At 51.0% G+C, this 12,162-nt stretch overlaps 4 protein-coding genes across 4 annotated transcripts; 1 reads left to right on the plus strand and 3 right to left on the minus strand.

Annotated features, from left to right (window-relative positions):
• Window positions 1-86: 86 nt before the first annotated feature.
• A1O9_11838 (uncharacterized protein) lies at window positions 87-1,385 on the minus strand (the record flags this gene model as incomplete). Its single annotated transcript, XM_013399347.1, has 1 exon — window positions 87-1,385. The coding sequence occupies one exon, from the start codon at window positions 1,383-1,385 to the stop codon at window positions 87-89; it is 1,299 nt and encodes a 432-aa protein (XP_013254801.1).
• Window positions 1,386-2,676: 1,291 nt separating this feature from the next.
• Window positions 2,677-3,339, plus strand: A1O9_11839 (uncharacterized protein; the record flags this gene model as incomplete). Its single annotated transcript, XM_013399348.1, has 1 exon — window positions 2,677-3,339. One exon carries the CDS (start codon window positions 2,677-2,679, stop codon window positions 3,337-3,339), a length of 663 nt encoding a protein of 220 aa, XP_013254802.1.
• A 2,031-nt stretch (window positions 3,340-5,370) lies between these two features.
• Window positions 5,371-8,664, minus strand: A1O9_11840 (NAD-specific glutamate dehydrogenase; the record flags this gene model as incomplete). Its single annotated transcript, XM_013399349.1, has 2 exons — window positions 5,371-8,354; window positions 8,433-8,664. The coding sequence occupies 2 exons, from the start codon at window positions 8,662-8,664 to the stop codon at window positions 5,371-5,373; spliced, it is 3,216 nt and encodes a 1,071-aa protein (XP_013254803.1).
• A 1,709-nt stretch (window positions 8,665-10,373) lies between these two features.
• A1O9_11841 (uncharacterized protein) lies at window positions 10,374-11,570 on the minus strand (the record flags this gene model as incomplete). The annotated part of the gene is made up of 1 exon (XM_013399350.1): window positions 10,374-11,570. The coding sequence occupies one exon, from the start codon at window positions 11,568-11,570 to the stop codon at window positions 10,374-10,376; it is 1,197 nt and encodes a 398-aa protein (XP_013254804.1).
• Window positions 11,571-12,162: the final 592 nt, after the last annotated feature.

Here is a 12,162-nt window from a genome sequence, read left to right on the forward strand (position 1 = left end):
CTGGGAGTGGCCATGATGCCCTGCTTGCTCCACCGCTCAGAACTCAAAAGGATGGAGGGAGTGCACAGAGAAGTGTTATCTCTGGTCTATATATGCGGCCAATAAGCTGCCCAGTCCACATTTTGAAAAGTGCTTGGAGGCAGAGCCCTTAAACCAACGAGATCCTCGGTGAGAATGCAGATGCGGCAGACACTGTAAATCGCACATGCGAGTTCCGTGATCAGGAGCGAGTGCAGCGGTATGTTGAAGCGGGTGATGGTTTTCGACGGGATTCTGAAAAAGGTCTTCGCAGATGTCCCTTTCTTTGCCTGTGTCTGGCACTCTTGGTGTTTGAAGAAGGAAGGTAAAAGTGTGGAAGACATCGTGGGGTTTGTTTTTGAAGTCTCAGCAGATGTTGATAACACCCCATGATTAATATCACGTCGGGGGGCTTCTTTCTCTACACAATTGTCTGATATGTCTCGGTCGATTTTGGTTGGAGCAAGAAAAATCTCAACGACACCAGTTATGAAGGTAAGTCCGACTGTTGCGGCTGTACAGATCCGCCAAAGCAGGCACTCGGCTGAGGAAGGGAAATCCAAATTCCAGGCCGCTAGGAATATAGCGGCATAACCCAACGCCATCAACAAAGCCCCCAAGGCAGCCTGCTGGGTGAGTCGTGGGAAATTAAACGACGAAATCCTCTGCGCCGGACGGATTAACGGCCGCTGTCGGACCACGTGAAACTTGCGCAGAATGTTGACATTAAACTTCCAAAGCTGTGTCGCGGCCCACTCCTTGTGATCGATAAACTCGAGAGGGGTGTTTACGTATGGTTTCGAGGCGGCGCGCCCACCGTCTCTGAGGATCTGGTGGATTGTGTAATTGCTTCGAAGCAGAACCCTAGTGGAGACCTCCATGGGTTTCCTTCTCCAACAGAACAATGTGCCGAGCGTGCAAAAGACATAAGCTACTGTTGTGATTTCTATGGTCGTGACAGCCAGCTTCTGCGACGCTCTTGCGACAACGTTGAGGGTAAACCAGATCATTTGCATGGAGGTGATGAACCTAGAAAAGCAAATGTAAGTCAAGGGGACCACTGGCGGTGAGACGTTGACCTCCACAAACCTCGCAAGACCATCGGACTTGTCTTTATCATCGATCTCGCTCTTTGCGATTTGAGGGTAATCAACGTATTGTTTTTCTACCAGATATTGCAACTGCGCAGCGTTGATTGGGAATGAGTTCCATTCTTTGGGTTGGAAGATAATGCCGCCCATGTCCGCATAGAATGCATGCTTCATTGTCCATTCTTTGTGCTCCAATGCATGAAACGCTTTCACTGAAGCACGAGCAGATACGTATTGACCCAACGCCAACATGAAGATGAATTCGGGTCCAAGCATTGATAGGCAAAACATGTGCCATTTATCGCAAAATAAATCCCATCGAGTATGGTCCGGAGAGGGGATGTTAACACAGACAGAAGACCAGCTGCACAGGAAAACCGTCGCTGCGCAAGAGAATGCGAGATCGAAGGTGCCACGGGTATCCGGCTGTGACACCCATCCACGGATCAATGTCTGATTAAATCCGCTTGTTGTCATATTGTGATCTGAAGCTCATTGACAGATAGTAGGTTACTCAGCTCTTTTGCTGAGTAACTTTCTTGTATTTACTTTGAGAGGAAGACCTTCGATATCCGGTATCCATCGCGAGAGCAGCGGAGCGTCTATTAAAGGTCTGATATGATTTTTGAAACAGTTAGCCATCTCAGGGGCTTCACCCTTTTCGTTTTAAAACTCAGCGTCGCGCTACCCTGCAGATAAAGGAAATAAGCGCTATGAATACGCGCCGTGTCTCCTTCTTTGCCTTTTATGGCCAAGACTCGTTTAGAATCCTTTGACACAGGTTGGGATTTCTACCCCGTGGCGTCAATTGAACCCTTGGGGGCGGGACGTTTTGAGTCTTGGAAGTTGACAAACGCCTGTTCAAGAAGCATGTAGAGACAAAGCCCTCTTTGGCAGCAGGAACCGAATATGCGTGATTAGCTAGCTACTCGTATTTTAATCTTGAGTCCTGTAGGAAGGAATTGAATTTGGAACCTGAGGACTGTAGATCCGTTGGTTGATGCCGCCTTAATTTTGACCCTATTTTGCACTAGTCCCGACGCAAGCAAATGTGGCTCATTCCACGGCCGCCCAAACAAATTGTAAACGCTTCACTCTTTCCAATCTTCGGCCCTCTACAATTGAACAAGCCTCCGCTACCCCCTCTCCCCGAAAATTCTCATGGTCATTATTGCTCCTAACGACTTGCTCTTGCTGTAAGCATCCCTCGCAAGTATGCCAGGTAAGGACACCAATCCCTAAGCAAGGAATCAAAGTGAATGACTAGCCACAGGGCCAACTTCGGGAACCTTCAAATTGCGCTACCTTGCCACCATACTGCCGGCCCTGGCTGCGGTATTCTTCGGTAAAGATTATGCCTTTTCCGGCCATGCGAGATCCAATTCTGACTTGAATGCCTGCAGCCCTCATCGCAAATAATGGCACGGAGGTCCCGTCAGTAGAGGAATATTACACGAGCCTGGAGTCACGGATTGGGTATTGGTTGTTACTGGGAAACACTCGACACTGCGGGCTCTACCCAAAAGGCCAGCTGTGGCCCTTCCCGATCAGTAGAGCGCAACGAGCTATGGAGGATCTCGTATACGCAAAGCTCGGTCTGAGCCCCGGATCGCGGGTTCTTGACGCAGGCGCGGGGTCAGGGTATGTGGCCATGCATATGGCAGAAAAAGGATTGATGGTCCAAGCTGTCGACATCACTCCTCTGCACCTGCAAGATGCCCGGCGAAATGTTCAAAAACGAGGACTTGAAGACAAGGTTTCCGTCTCCTGGGGAGACTTTCACGATCTAGCGGGATTTTCGAACGGTTCATTCGACGGCATCTACACCATGGAAACATTTGTTCATGCAGAGGAACCCTTCAAGGTGCTGCGGAATTTCTACCGGCTTCTTCGTCCTGGGGGTGTACTGGTTCATAACGAGGCAGACTTCAGCCGCAATTCCACCCTGCTCCAGGACGTGCTCCGCCTCTCGCACTGCCAAAATACCCAAGAGCAAGGAGCTCTGACTGCGATGTTACAAGAAGTTGGTTTTCAGGACATAGAGTTGGAGGATTTGTCCGACGAGGTACTTCCTCTATGGCGATTATTTGGCGTCATTGGTTTCGTGCCATACAAGATTCTTTATTTCCTCGGGTTTCATACTCGTTTCACAAATCTGATGGCTGGCGTCGAAGCTTACTTGCATTGGGATGAGGGAAGATATATCTCAGTTCGAGCAGTAAAGCCTTGACTCATCGACTTGACCGACTGTACAGAGGGAGCATTGCCAGAGCATGTCGATGCCACTGCACAATTCTCACGTGTCTTACTGATGGAGATGGCGGTTTCATGCCTGTAAGCTATGTCCATTGAGAGGCAGAGTGGAATGACGACTACGTTAGTGATTGACACTCTTCTGAATAAAAAGATGTGCGCCTTAACAAGTTGTGAGCGTGTTACTCATTCTTATCATCGCGCCAACATCTGGAGCGAGCAAGGTAAGCACAGTGCTGCTCGCAGCTGATGGCGGCTAAATTGGCAAGACTTGTTTACATGGTCGACACCTTTGCACATAAGGAACTAATGCTGGACAGAGTAAAGTGGTGGTGCACTTTTGGTCCGGCGCTTTATGGCCGGTGCGGAGTACCCCGTACGACTAAATCTAGTCGATTATTCTATTTCAATCAGAATAGTAAGAGTGGGTTAGAAGCCGCCAAATCCTTTCCTCTCCTCTGGTTTCCGGTGCTGGTGCTCACTAAACAGATTAACAGAGCTTCCTGAAAATCCGGATAGGCATGATAGCTATTGGCGAAATCAGTTCAACTCAGATATTTAAGAGAATAACTTCAGATAAGACATTAAGTCGTGTTGAAGAAGTAAGGGTTACTACGAGTAAGAAAAAGACAAAAAACAATACTAGTTAGTAGTCGCGCGTCGAATAGCCACCGCGTTGTGGAATATATCCTTATTAGGCCTTAATATAGGCTAGTAAACCCGTTAGGGATTAGGTCAGGTTGTGTTTTAGGTTAGGCTAGATTCTAGGTTAGGCTAGGTTAATAAAGGCCCTAAACCTGACCGAGAAACCTAATACCTAATTCGTACTCGTAGTATAAGAGTTTCAAGCATTAGAAGTTTACTTAACTCCTAATTTACAGGCGATGGCCACCACCTGGTGCCTAGACTTACGGGTACGCTGTTCTCGGCCTCCTCGAGACTCGGTAATCACAGGACGATCGCTGTCAGATCAGGAAACTACTCGTACATCCTACAGATACAGGGCTCGAATGACGGAAGTGAAGTCAAATAAGCAAAATGCGGCCAATTCTTGGCCGTCTCGTGCACTCACAGATAATTTACATACGATAAATGCAGCTTGGAATGCAGGACTCTGACTCCAATTTCTTTGTGACTGTTTTTTTTTGGAGAGTCAACTTGGACCGGTACATACCTCCGAGTAGGTGTTCAGGCTACGTTACGGAACTCGTTTGAACCAATTGTCTTTCAAGATTGGCGAATCTCAGAGCGTCACACTCCTAACTGCATGGCTGCATGGGGCATCGGTAATCGCCACTGCTCGTACATTGATTGACCTCCTCGTGTTTGAAGGCCCTTTCTTTGTGTGAGGTGAGTGCGAGTGCCAGCTGGAACACCTTGAAGGAGAATAATGAAGCGCAACATACCAGTGGAAGGAGTCGCAGAAACAGAGCAGTGCAACATGGGACTATCTATCTCCGTATGTGTATAGCATAGAATAAGGTATAAGACTCGCCAGGTGCCTCGTCCCGCTCCCTTTTAGGGGACGGAGTGACCTCACTTACATAGCTAATATAAGACTGACATGATAGGACGTATGTAGTAGATCCACACGGTAGTCACGGTTTATGTCTGAATGACGGCCCCTCGGAGGGCGTCTCTCCTTCTCTGCTCTCATGTAAATGTAGGATATCGATTCTCCTTATTGTGACTGCTTTACCACATGCTTGCTATCGGATACATAATGCCATGTATGTTATACTACGCTTTTGTCTTGCCTCGTCACCTTCGCTTCTGCTCATCGCAACGCCAGTGGGGCTTTACGACCCAGCGTACTTCTCTGGGAGCACACATTTGTGTAGCTCTAACCCAAACATCCGTGGAGGCCCTACCCTCCGTCCCATCCTATTCCGAACCAAACCCTTGCCTGCCTGATCTGATCTGATCTGATCTGGCCGATCCTGAAATAGCTCCAAAGAAAACGAATACAAACCAAAACCATCATTCAACGTCAATGCCCACATCCCCTCTACTCCCCATTAACCATAGTCCCCGCCATGCGCTTCCGCATAAAATCAAAGAAAGCAAACTGACTCGGGGTGGCACCATACTCATAAACAAAGCGACTGGCCATATAACTACCAAAAATCGCCTTTAGGTAATTCTCCGGCACGCGCTCGAGGATCTTGTCCAGCCCAACTGTCGCCTGCAGCGTTCTTGGCAGCGCCTCCTTGAAGACCGCCACGCGCAGGGGCTTGTTGTCCCACAACTCGCCAAAGTTCTGTAGCTCCTCGTCCAGCTTGGTGATGGCGAGGGAGAGCCGATCTGAGAGGGTAGAGCGGGGAACCCCGGTGTTCTCATTCTCGCGCCATATAGCCTCGAACTCGAGACGGGCGTTGCGTTGGATGGTCTCTTGGACTTCTTTGACGTAGGATTGGTAGAAGGCTGGGACGGTTCCATCGGTGCCCACGCACATGTTCTTGATGAAGCTTTCATCGTCGAATGACAAGCTGGCGAGGACTTCGAGCGATGAAGATGTCACTCCTCCCTTGTTGGCCGAGGCGTCCTTGTACACGATACATCCCGCCTTCTCCAGGCGAAGTTTGGCATCGGATGTAATGAACAGATTGGCCCCCTCGACAATGTACGGGATTGTCGCTTTGCCATCGACAATCAGTTTGTTGGCCGACGATAGATCGATCGACTCAGGGCGACCACCGCAAGGCACGAACATGTCATACTGAGTTCCGTCGCGCAGATGGAAAGTGTTTCGGAAGGTCATTCCGTTGTTGACCTTTTCGCCCGATGGTAACGTGATGTTGGAATCTTCAACCAAGACACGGTAGCCGTTCTTTGAAAGCTTGGAGATGTCGTACTCGTGGATCATGACACGATTCTTGGCCAGTCGTAGGAGCTCCGTCTTGTCAAGACCTTCCGGGTCAACCAAGACGCCAGCACCGTCGACGATGGCAACGTATTTCTCGTTGCTGAGCAAGATCTCATTCGATCCCAGGTCACCATCAGGTCCACCGGTCTGCAACTTCCTGATCTTGTTGGGATCAAGATTCAACTTTCGATAGATTCCGTTGACATATTCTCGAACAGAAAGTGTAGTCATTCCATATGCATCGTGAGGAATACCACCGAGCTTGGGACTCTTTCCCGTGAAGAACGACTTCCACCAGGGTGCACCTCGAGCACGAGCATGCTCCGTGGCCCAGTCTACCAGATCTGCGGTGTTCTCGTCGGGGCCCATGAAGAGAATCTCCGGCTTGCCGTGTAAGTCGACGATTGGATCTTTGATGCCAGGACTCGTGGGAGGCAGAAGGAGGTCCATGATACTATCAATGTATTTCTCAAATGCGCCGCGAGCCTTGGCCTGGTGATTATAATCAAGGAGAATGACGCCTTTGGATCCACCTTCAGGAATGTCTTTGTTCTTCCTCTGCTGAGTATTGGCGAGATTGTAGTTCTCATCGAACTGTGTTCTGGCATTGATGTTGTACAATTCCCTATTTCGGGACTTGACAATCCGGATACCGCCACGTGCAATATCTCGGAAGCGAAGATGGAAACCTCGGAACTCGGAGCCAATTACCAAGAACATCCCATACAATGGCTGAGGATATTCATGTTCAGGAAGGAACTCTGGACTGGGCTTGAGCCTGAAGCTGAGGGCAACTTTGGTAGGAGTATAGAAGTTGGTCTTGAGGACAGCTTTATTGAAGGTCAAGAAGTATTGCATGACCATTTCATCATGTTGGTTGCCCACCGTCTTTGAAATGATCTCAGACAAGCTGTTGTCATCGAGAACTTTATCCACACTCAAGCGCAGATAACTCAGCGTGGGAATGAAATCATCCTGTTCACCCCGTGTTTGGACGTAGTGGGTATTGGCAAAGGAAAGATAGAGGGATCTGATGAGCTCAGGATAACGGTTGATGATCTCGAGGATGTAATCTGAGGTGAAAGTCTCGGTTCTGAGCCTCTTCTTGATCTTGGATAAGAGCTCAGCGTTGGCATTGGTATCCCCCTTCAGTGCGGCCACTAGGGAAGTATACTCGGAACCCAAGCGATTGAGGAACTGCTGCACGAAGATATGGACGCAGTGGGCGTAGATTGATTCTTGCAGACTGAGGTTGCCGCTAGCAAATTGGCCCTGGAGTTTGTTCTGGGGGATACAGAACAGAAGCGACACCTCTTTGATGATTTGGTGGATCGCTGCTTCGATAGGGGGATTTCTGTGCTTGGCAATGTCGCTTGAAGCTGGTTTAAGATACAGGGAGATGACAGTAATGCCATTGGAGAACTGCTCGACGTATTTCCGTGAGCTCGTGACGCCATAGTAGTGGTACAGATCTGACAGAGCACTAAAGACCCCCAATGCCGAACCTTGTTGGTAGGCGATGACGAGACGCTTCTCGCGGGTGCCCTCCATCTCAAACATCTCGATGACGGGACCGGTCCTCTGGACCGCATAGTTTATGATCTCTTGATACACGGCCTTTGTGTTTGAGGTGGCCTTTTGCAAGAAAGTCTTCTCGCCAATGACTTCCAGATCAGTCTCGAGCGGACTGGGGTCTGGGTTATTGAAGCGACATTCGTAAACGAAGTAGCAACGTAGAGAGTGGCCGGGATTCTCGGGTAGAGCGTTCGTGGATCTGAACGACTCGATTCTGTAGCTGCGGCCGGGAACAGAGCCGTCGATGTATTTCTCGTCCATGCGCTGTTCATATCTCGGCCCGTCAATGACGCTAATTCCAGGAGTGCTGGTGTCGATGTAGACTGCGTGATCGGCCGCCTCTTTTGCCAGTCGAATCTCCAATTTCTTGTCATCGCGGGCGTAGGCGGCGAGTTTGGCTGCGTAGAGAGAAAGAATGTTTGCAGCGACTGCTTCGGCCCGCTCGGTGGAAAAGTACATGTCGTCGATACCGAGGGCATTATAGAACCATTCGGTCTCCGAGGCGACAAATTCGGTAGGAAGGAAGCCGTTCTCTTCGATGAGGTCCATAACTGTCACGAGTCAGTCAGCAAGTTCAGCTCAGCTTGTAGGATATGGCGCCCGCTCAGCGCTTTGCCAATGGTTCTTACCTTGTCCCATCTGGGCCTGCTTGCCCTCGAATTTGGGAGCTACATAGCCCGAGCTGTGGTCGGACAGAATCCGGTGGAGCGATTGATTTGACTGAGACGCTCCAGGAACGCCGAGCATTGTAGGTTGAGGAGATGGCTGTCTACCAGGGGTTCTGACGACTTGCTCGACCAGCTTGTGTTTGGCCGGGTTCAGCGGCTGGAGCTGGTCGCCGCTTGTCGCCGGGGCAGCCATATTTTAAGGAGATGAAGGAGGGAGAGGAGGGGCCGGAGAGGGACAAAATGGAATGAGAGTGAGAAAGAGGGATGGTCAAGGAGGGAGGGATTATGTCAAGATATTAACAGTGACGATGAGAAGGTACAACAGTCTCAGCTAGAGAGAAGGGAGCGGGAGCAGGAATGCTATCATGGGAGAGTGGAGGAGCGGAGATGCGAGAGAGTCAGCCGCAATGTGAATCTGACTGTTGGTGAGGGCTCAAGGGTGGAATATTGAAGGCTGATGCAAGCGGCCGTCGGGGCCCTTTTATTATTACATGTTCCGTAGCTCTGCCCTCGGTGCTCCGTAGTGATAAGAAATATCCGATCTGAGGGTGGAAGTCGTAATCTCACCGTGCAATGTTCACCGCACCGGTTACCAGCTGGCGGTACGGAGTAGTCAGTCGTCAGTCGTCACCCGCAACTGAAACCACTACAGGCTCTAACGCGGGCCGGGTTCCTAATCCTCTTCTGATCCTTTCCCTTGTTTATTTCCTGGGGGTAATTGAGAGATTTTCCGCCGAGTTTTGCAACGCCCTCTTGCATCACATGGCCAACAGCAACGGGTCAAATTATGTAACTGGGCCTCAATGGCGGCGAACGCGGCCCCAGATGAGGGACGCATGGAGGAGCACGAGCAGCCCAAGCACCCCCGCAATGAAGGATGCATCCCACTGCGCTGCAGGTAGTAACAATGGCGGGCGGCCTATCCGGAGCAGGCTAGGATGGAAGACGATGGTTCGTTCCATCGTGCCATGCCCCTGATGCCCTGAAAACTTCTAAGAAAAACCCTCGTCTCCTTTCGCTCGCCACCAGTGGCTGGTCGTGATTCGTGGTTCGTGGCTATGGAGGGTCGTGTCTCGTAAGGGGTACCATCGCCCGAGCTGTCCGTCACCGTCACCGTCGAAGTCACCATCCAAGTCTCCATCCAAGTCTCCATCCAAGTCACCATCCAAACCACCATCCAAACCACCACCACCGTCAGCCCTACCGCCTCGCTACGGCACTCACAGGTTTGCCAGGGCTCAGCGACAGGAGCAGCACAGCCGATAGTCAGTACTCGTAGTGGTCATCCAGGAACAGGCCTCCCCTCCCTTCCCTCCTTTTCCGCCTGCTCTACCTCGTGCCCGTGCGAGGCACGTAAGCGTCTCTATCGGCCACCGTGACCCGAGTCCATGCTTCTAGACGAACTCAATCCCCCCAGGAACTGTCTCTATTCCTATTCCCATCACCCCCTCAGATCCACTCCAGTGGCGTCCTCAGCCCGCCCTTTGATCCCCGTTCCGCTGCCAACCTGCAACCGCTTAGCCTAGGGTAAACCCGGACAGCCATCAACCATTGAGAACCTGGGGTTTGGAAAATTGCAAGGAAAAAAAAGACCTCAGATCTGTACAGAGTCCTCAACTGAATGACTAAAAATGAAAACTTCTCCATGCAGAGTAACCTATGTTTCTGTTCTAGCTGCAGAAAATGCCATCCATGCACCTTTCCAATGCTAAGCCATTACCCAATACTTCAGGCAGGCTACATGAGCCAAGCGGAGGAACTTCCCGAGGATGGCGCATCGAGCGTAAATGCATCAAGACAGGAATGATGTGACAGATGGCCCAAATGACATTTCCATGCCATTCCCTGCTGGGGACAAACCTGACGGAGACAGGACTCGACAGTCGAGACAGAGACTTCATGTTACACACGTGGCCTATCCTCAATTCCTTCTCCCTCTGCATGCTCCTCGAGGCTGGCGGTCTGACTGTTCCTGCTACTGCTTTCCACCTCTCGATCTCGACCTTGCGGAAGGGTCTCTCCGTCCTTGTCCGGATCATACGAGACAACCCGGTGACGCTGGAACGGTGGTTTCTGAGTGGTTGTATCATCCTTGCATGCCTCATCCTCATCGATCGAGTGACCGTGATCGCGTCCGTCAGCCAAAAGCCCGCCTTGCTCGTCATCGTCTTCTGCACCATCCACACCCCCAGAAGATGGACCATCGCTCCTTTGATTGTTCTTGATAAACGTGTCGATGATGTAGTATTGCATGGCATTCATGATCAGCGGGAAGATGAACATGACAAACGCAATCTGAACCGCCTCGTTGCCTTCCGTCCAACGAAGTGCCCAGTCGCCCACCCGACCCAACCATGGGCAAAGCTGAAAGATCAAGAAAACGCACGATTTCATCCCAATCAGGCCCATGAAGTATATCAGGCACTGCTTCAGCCACCATGTGGTTTTCGGGGGGTTGCCATAGTGACCCGACCGGATCGATTCGAGCGGTCGCGCCAGAGGAGTGTAGCTTGCTCCCACCGTCAACACTTTGAGGATGGCAATGAGAATGGCGATGCCCACCGTGGTATCAATCGCCAGGTTGAGTAGGTACCACGAGCATGGATTAGGCTGATATTGATCTTCCGTGTCCACACCCGCGGCACTCGCTGCGGATTTTGCAATCGTCGCCTGGATCTGGCCTGCTGAGAACATGGCCATGATGACGTTGGCCAGGTGGAGGAGGATAGATCCAACGACCTGCTTGGAGGCATCGAATGCCCATACTTTGATCGGCCGTTGTGGCCTCTCTCTCCATCTCTTGTAGACCAGGGACAACAGGGCGAGCGCTCCGAGAGCTGCTTGGACAAACACTGCAAATGATCCAAGTAACTTGCACTCCCCACTATTCTCATCGTCGTCCGGCTTCGAGCCGGCCGTATTGGGGAGTGACGTCGGAAGACTGGCGGTTTGCGTGACTACAGCCGCACCCATGCTGGTGATGAAAGAAGCGCCCATGGTCGCTAGGGCGGAAGTCGATGAGAGGTTGAGACCAGTCGACTCTAAAGCGTCATTGTTGATGATGAAGGAGGACGAGGATGGAAGGTCTGGAGGGTACATGGAAGTGGAATCGAGTGGATGGGGGTCAAAGGTGGTGGAGGTGGAGGTGGTTAACGCACGATGGTATCGTCAGTGATCCATGCATGCAGGAGTGTGGGAAAGTATCGGCCGGACCTTAATCAGGGGAGATGAGCAGCTCGTGTGCAAAACAATAGTGAACAAAGACCTTGGGAGGCTGATGAAGGCGACAGACAGCCCGCAAGGCAACATAATGGTGAGGCGAATGATCCTCCAGAATACCACCTGGGCGCCACAGGAATGGCTGAAGGAGCAGAAGCGGGGATTTGCACCGCCTGACCTCTGAAACGCCAAGTCACATGCACGGAACGCACGTCATAGCTCCTGTCGCCCCATACCTGCCTATTACTAGGTACTTTGCACGCAGGACTCTACTCGGCGTACTGTCATAGTACTCGATATTCTGTGAGGCTGCACGAGTACTCGGTATCCGTGGTGGGTACCCTGCGTGAATTTCTGACAACGGACGTGCCCAGTGCATGGCTTTTGAAATCTATGGTTGGCCCAGCAGATCTGGTCAGTGCACATGATTGGATAGTGTAGTGTTTAGCATGATTGCCTCTAATGTATAGAC

This window comes from Exophiala aquamarina (genome assembly GCF_000709125.1).
Source record: "Exophiala aquamarina CBS 119918 chromosome Unknown aczIA-supercont1.19, whole genome shotgun sequence".
NCBI classification, from domain to species: Eukaryota; Fungi; Ascomycota; class Eurotiomycetes; order Chaetothyriales; family Herpotrichiellaceae; genus Exophiala; species Exophiala aquamarina.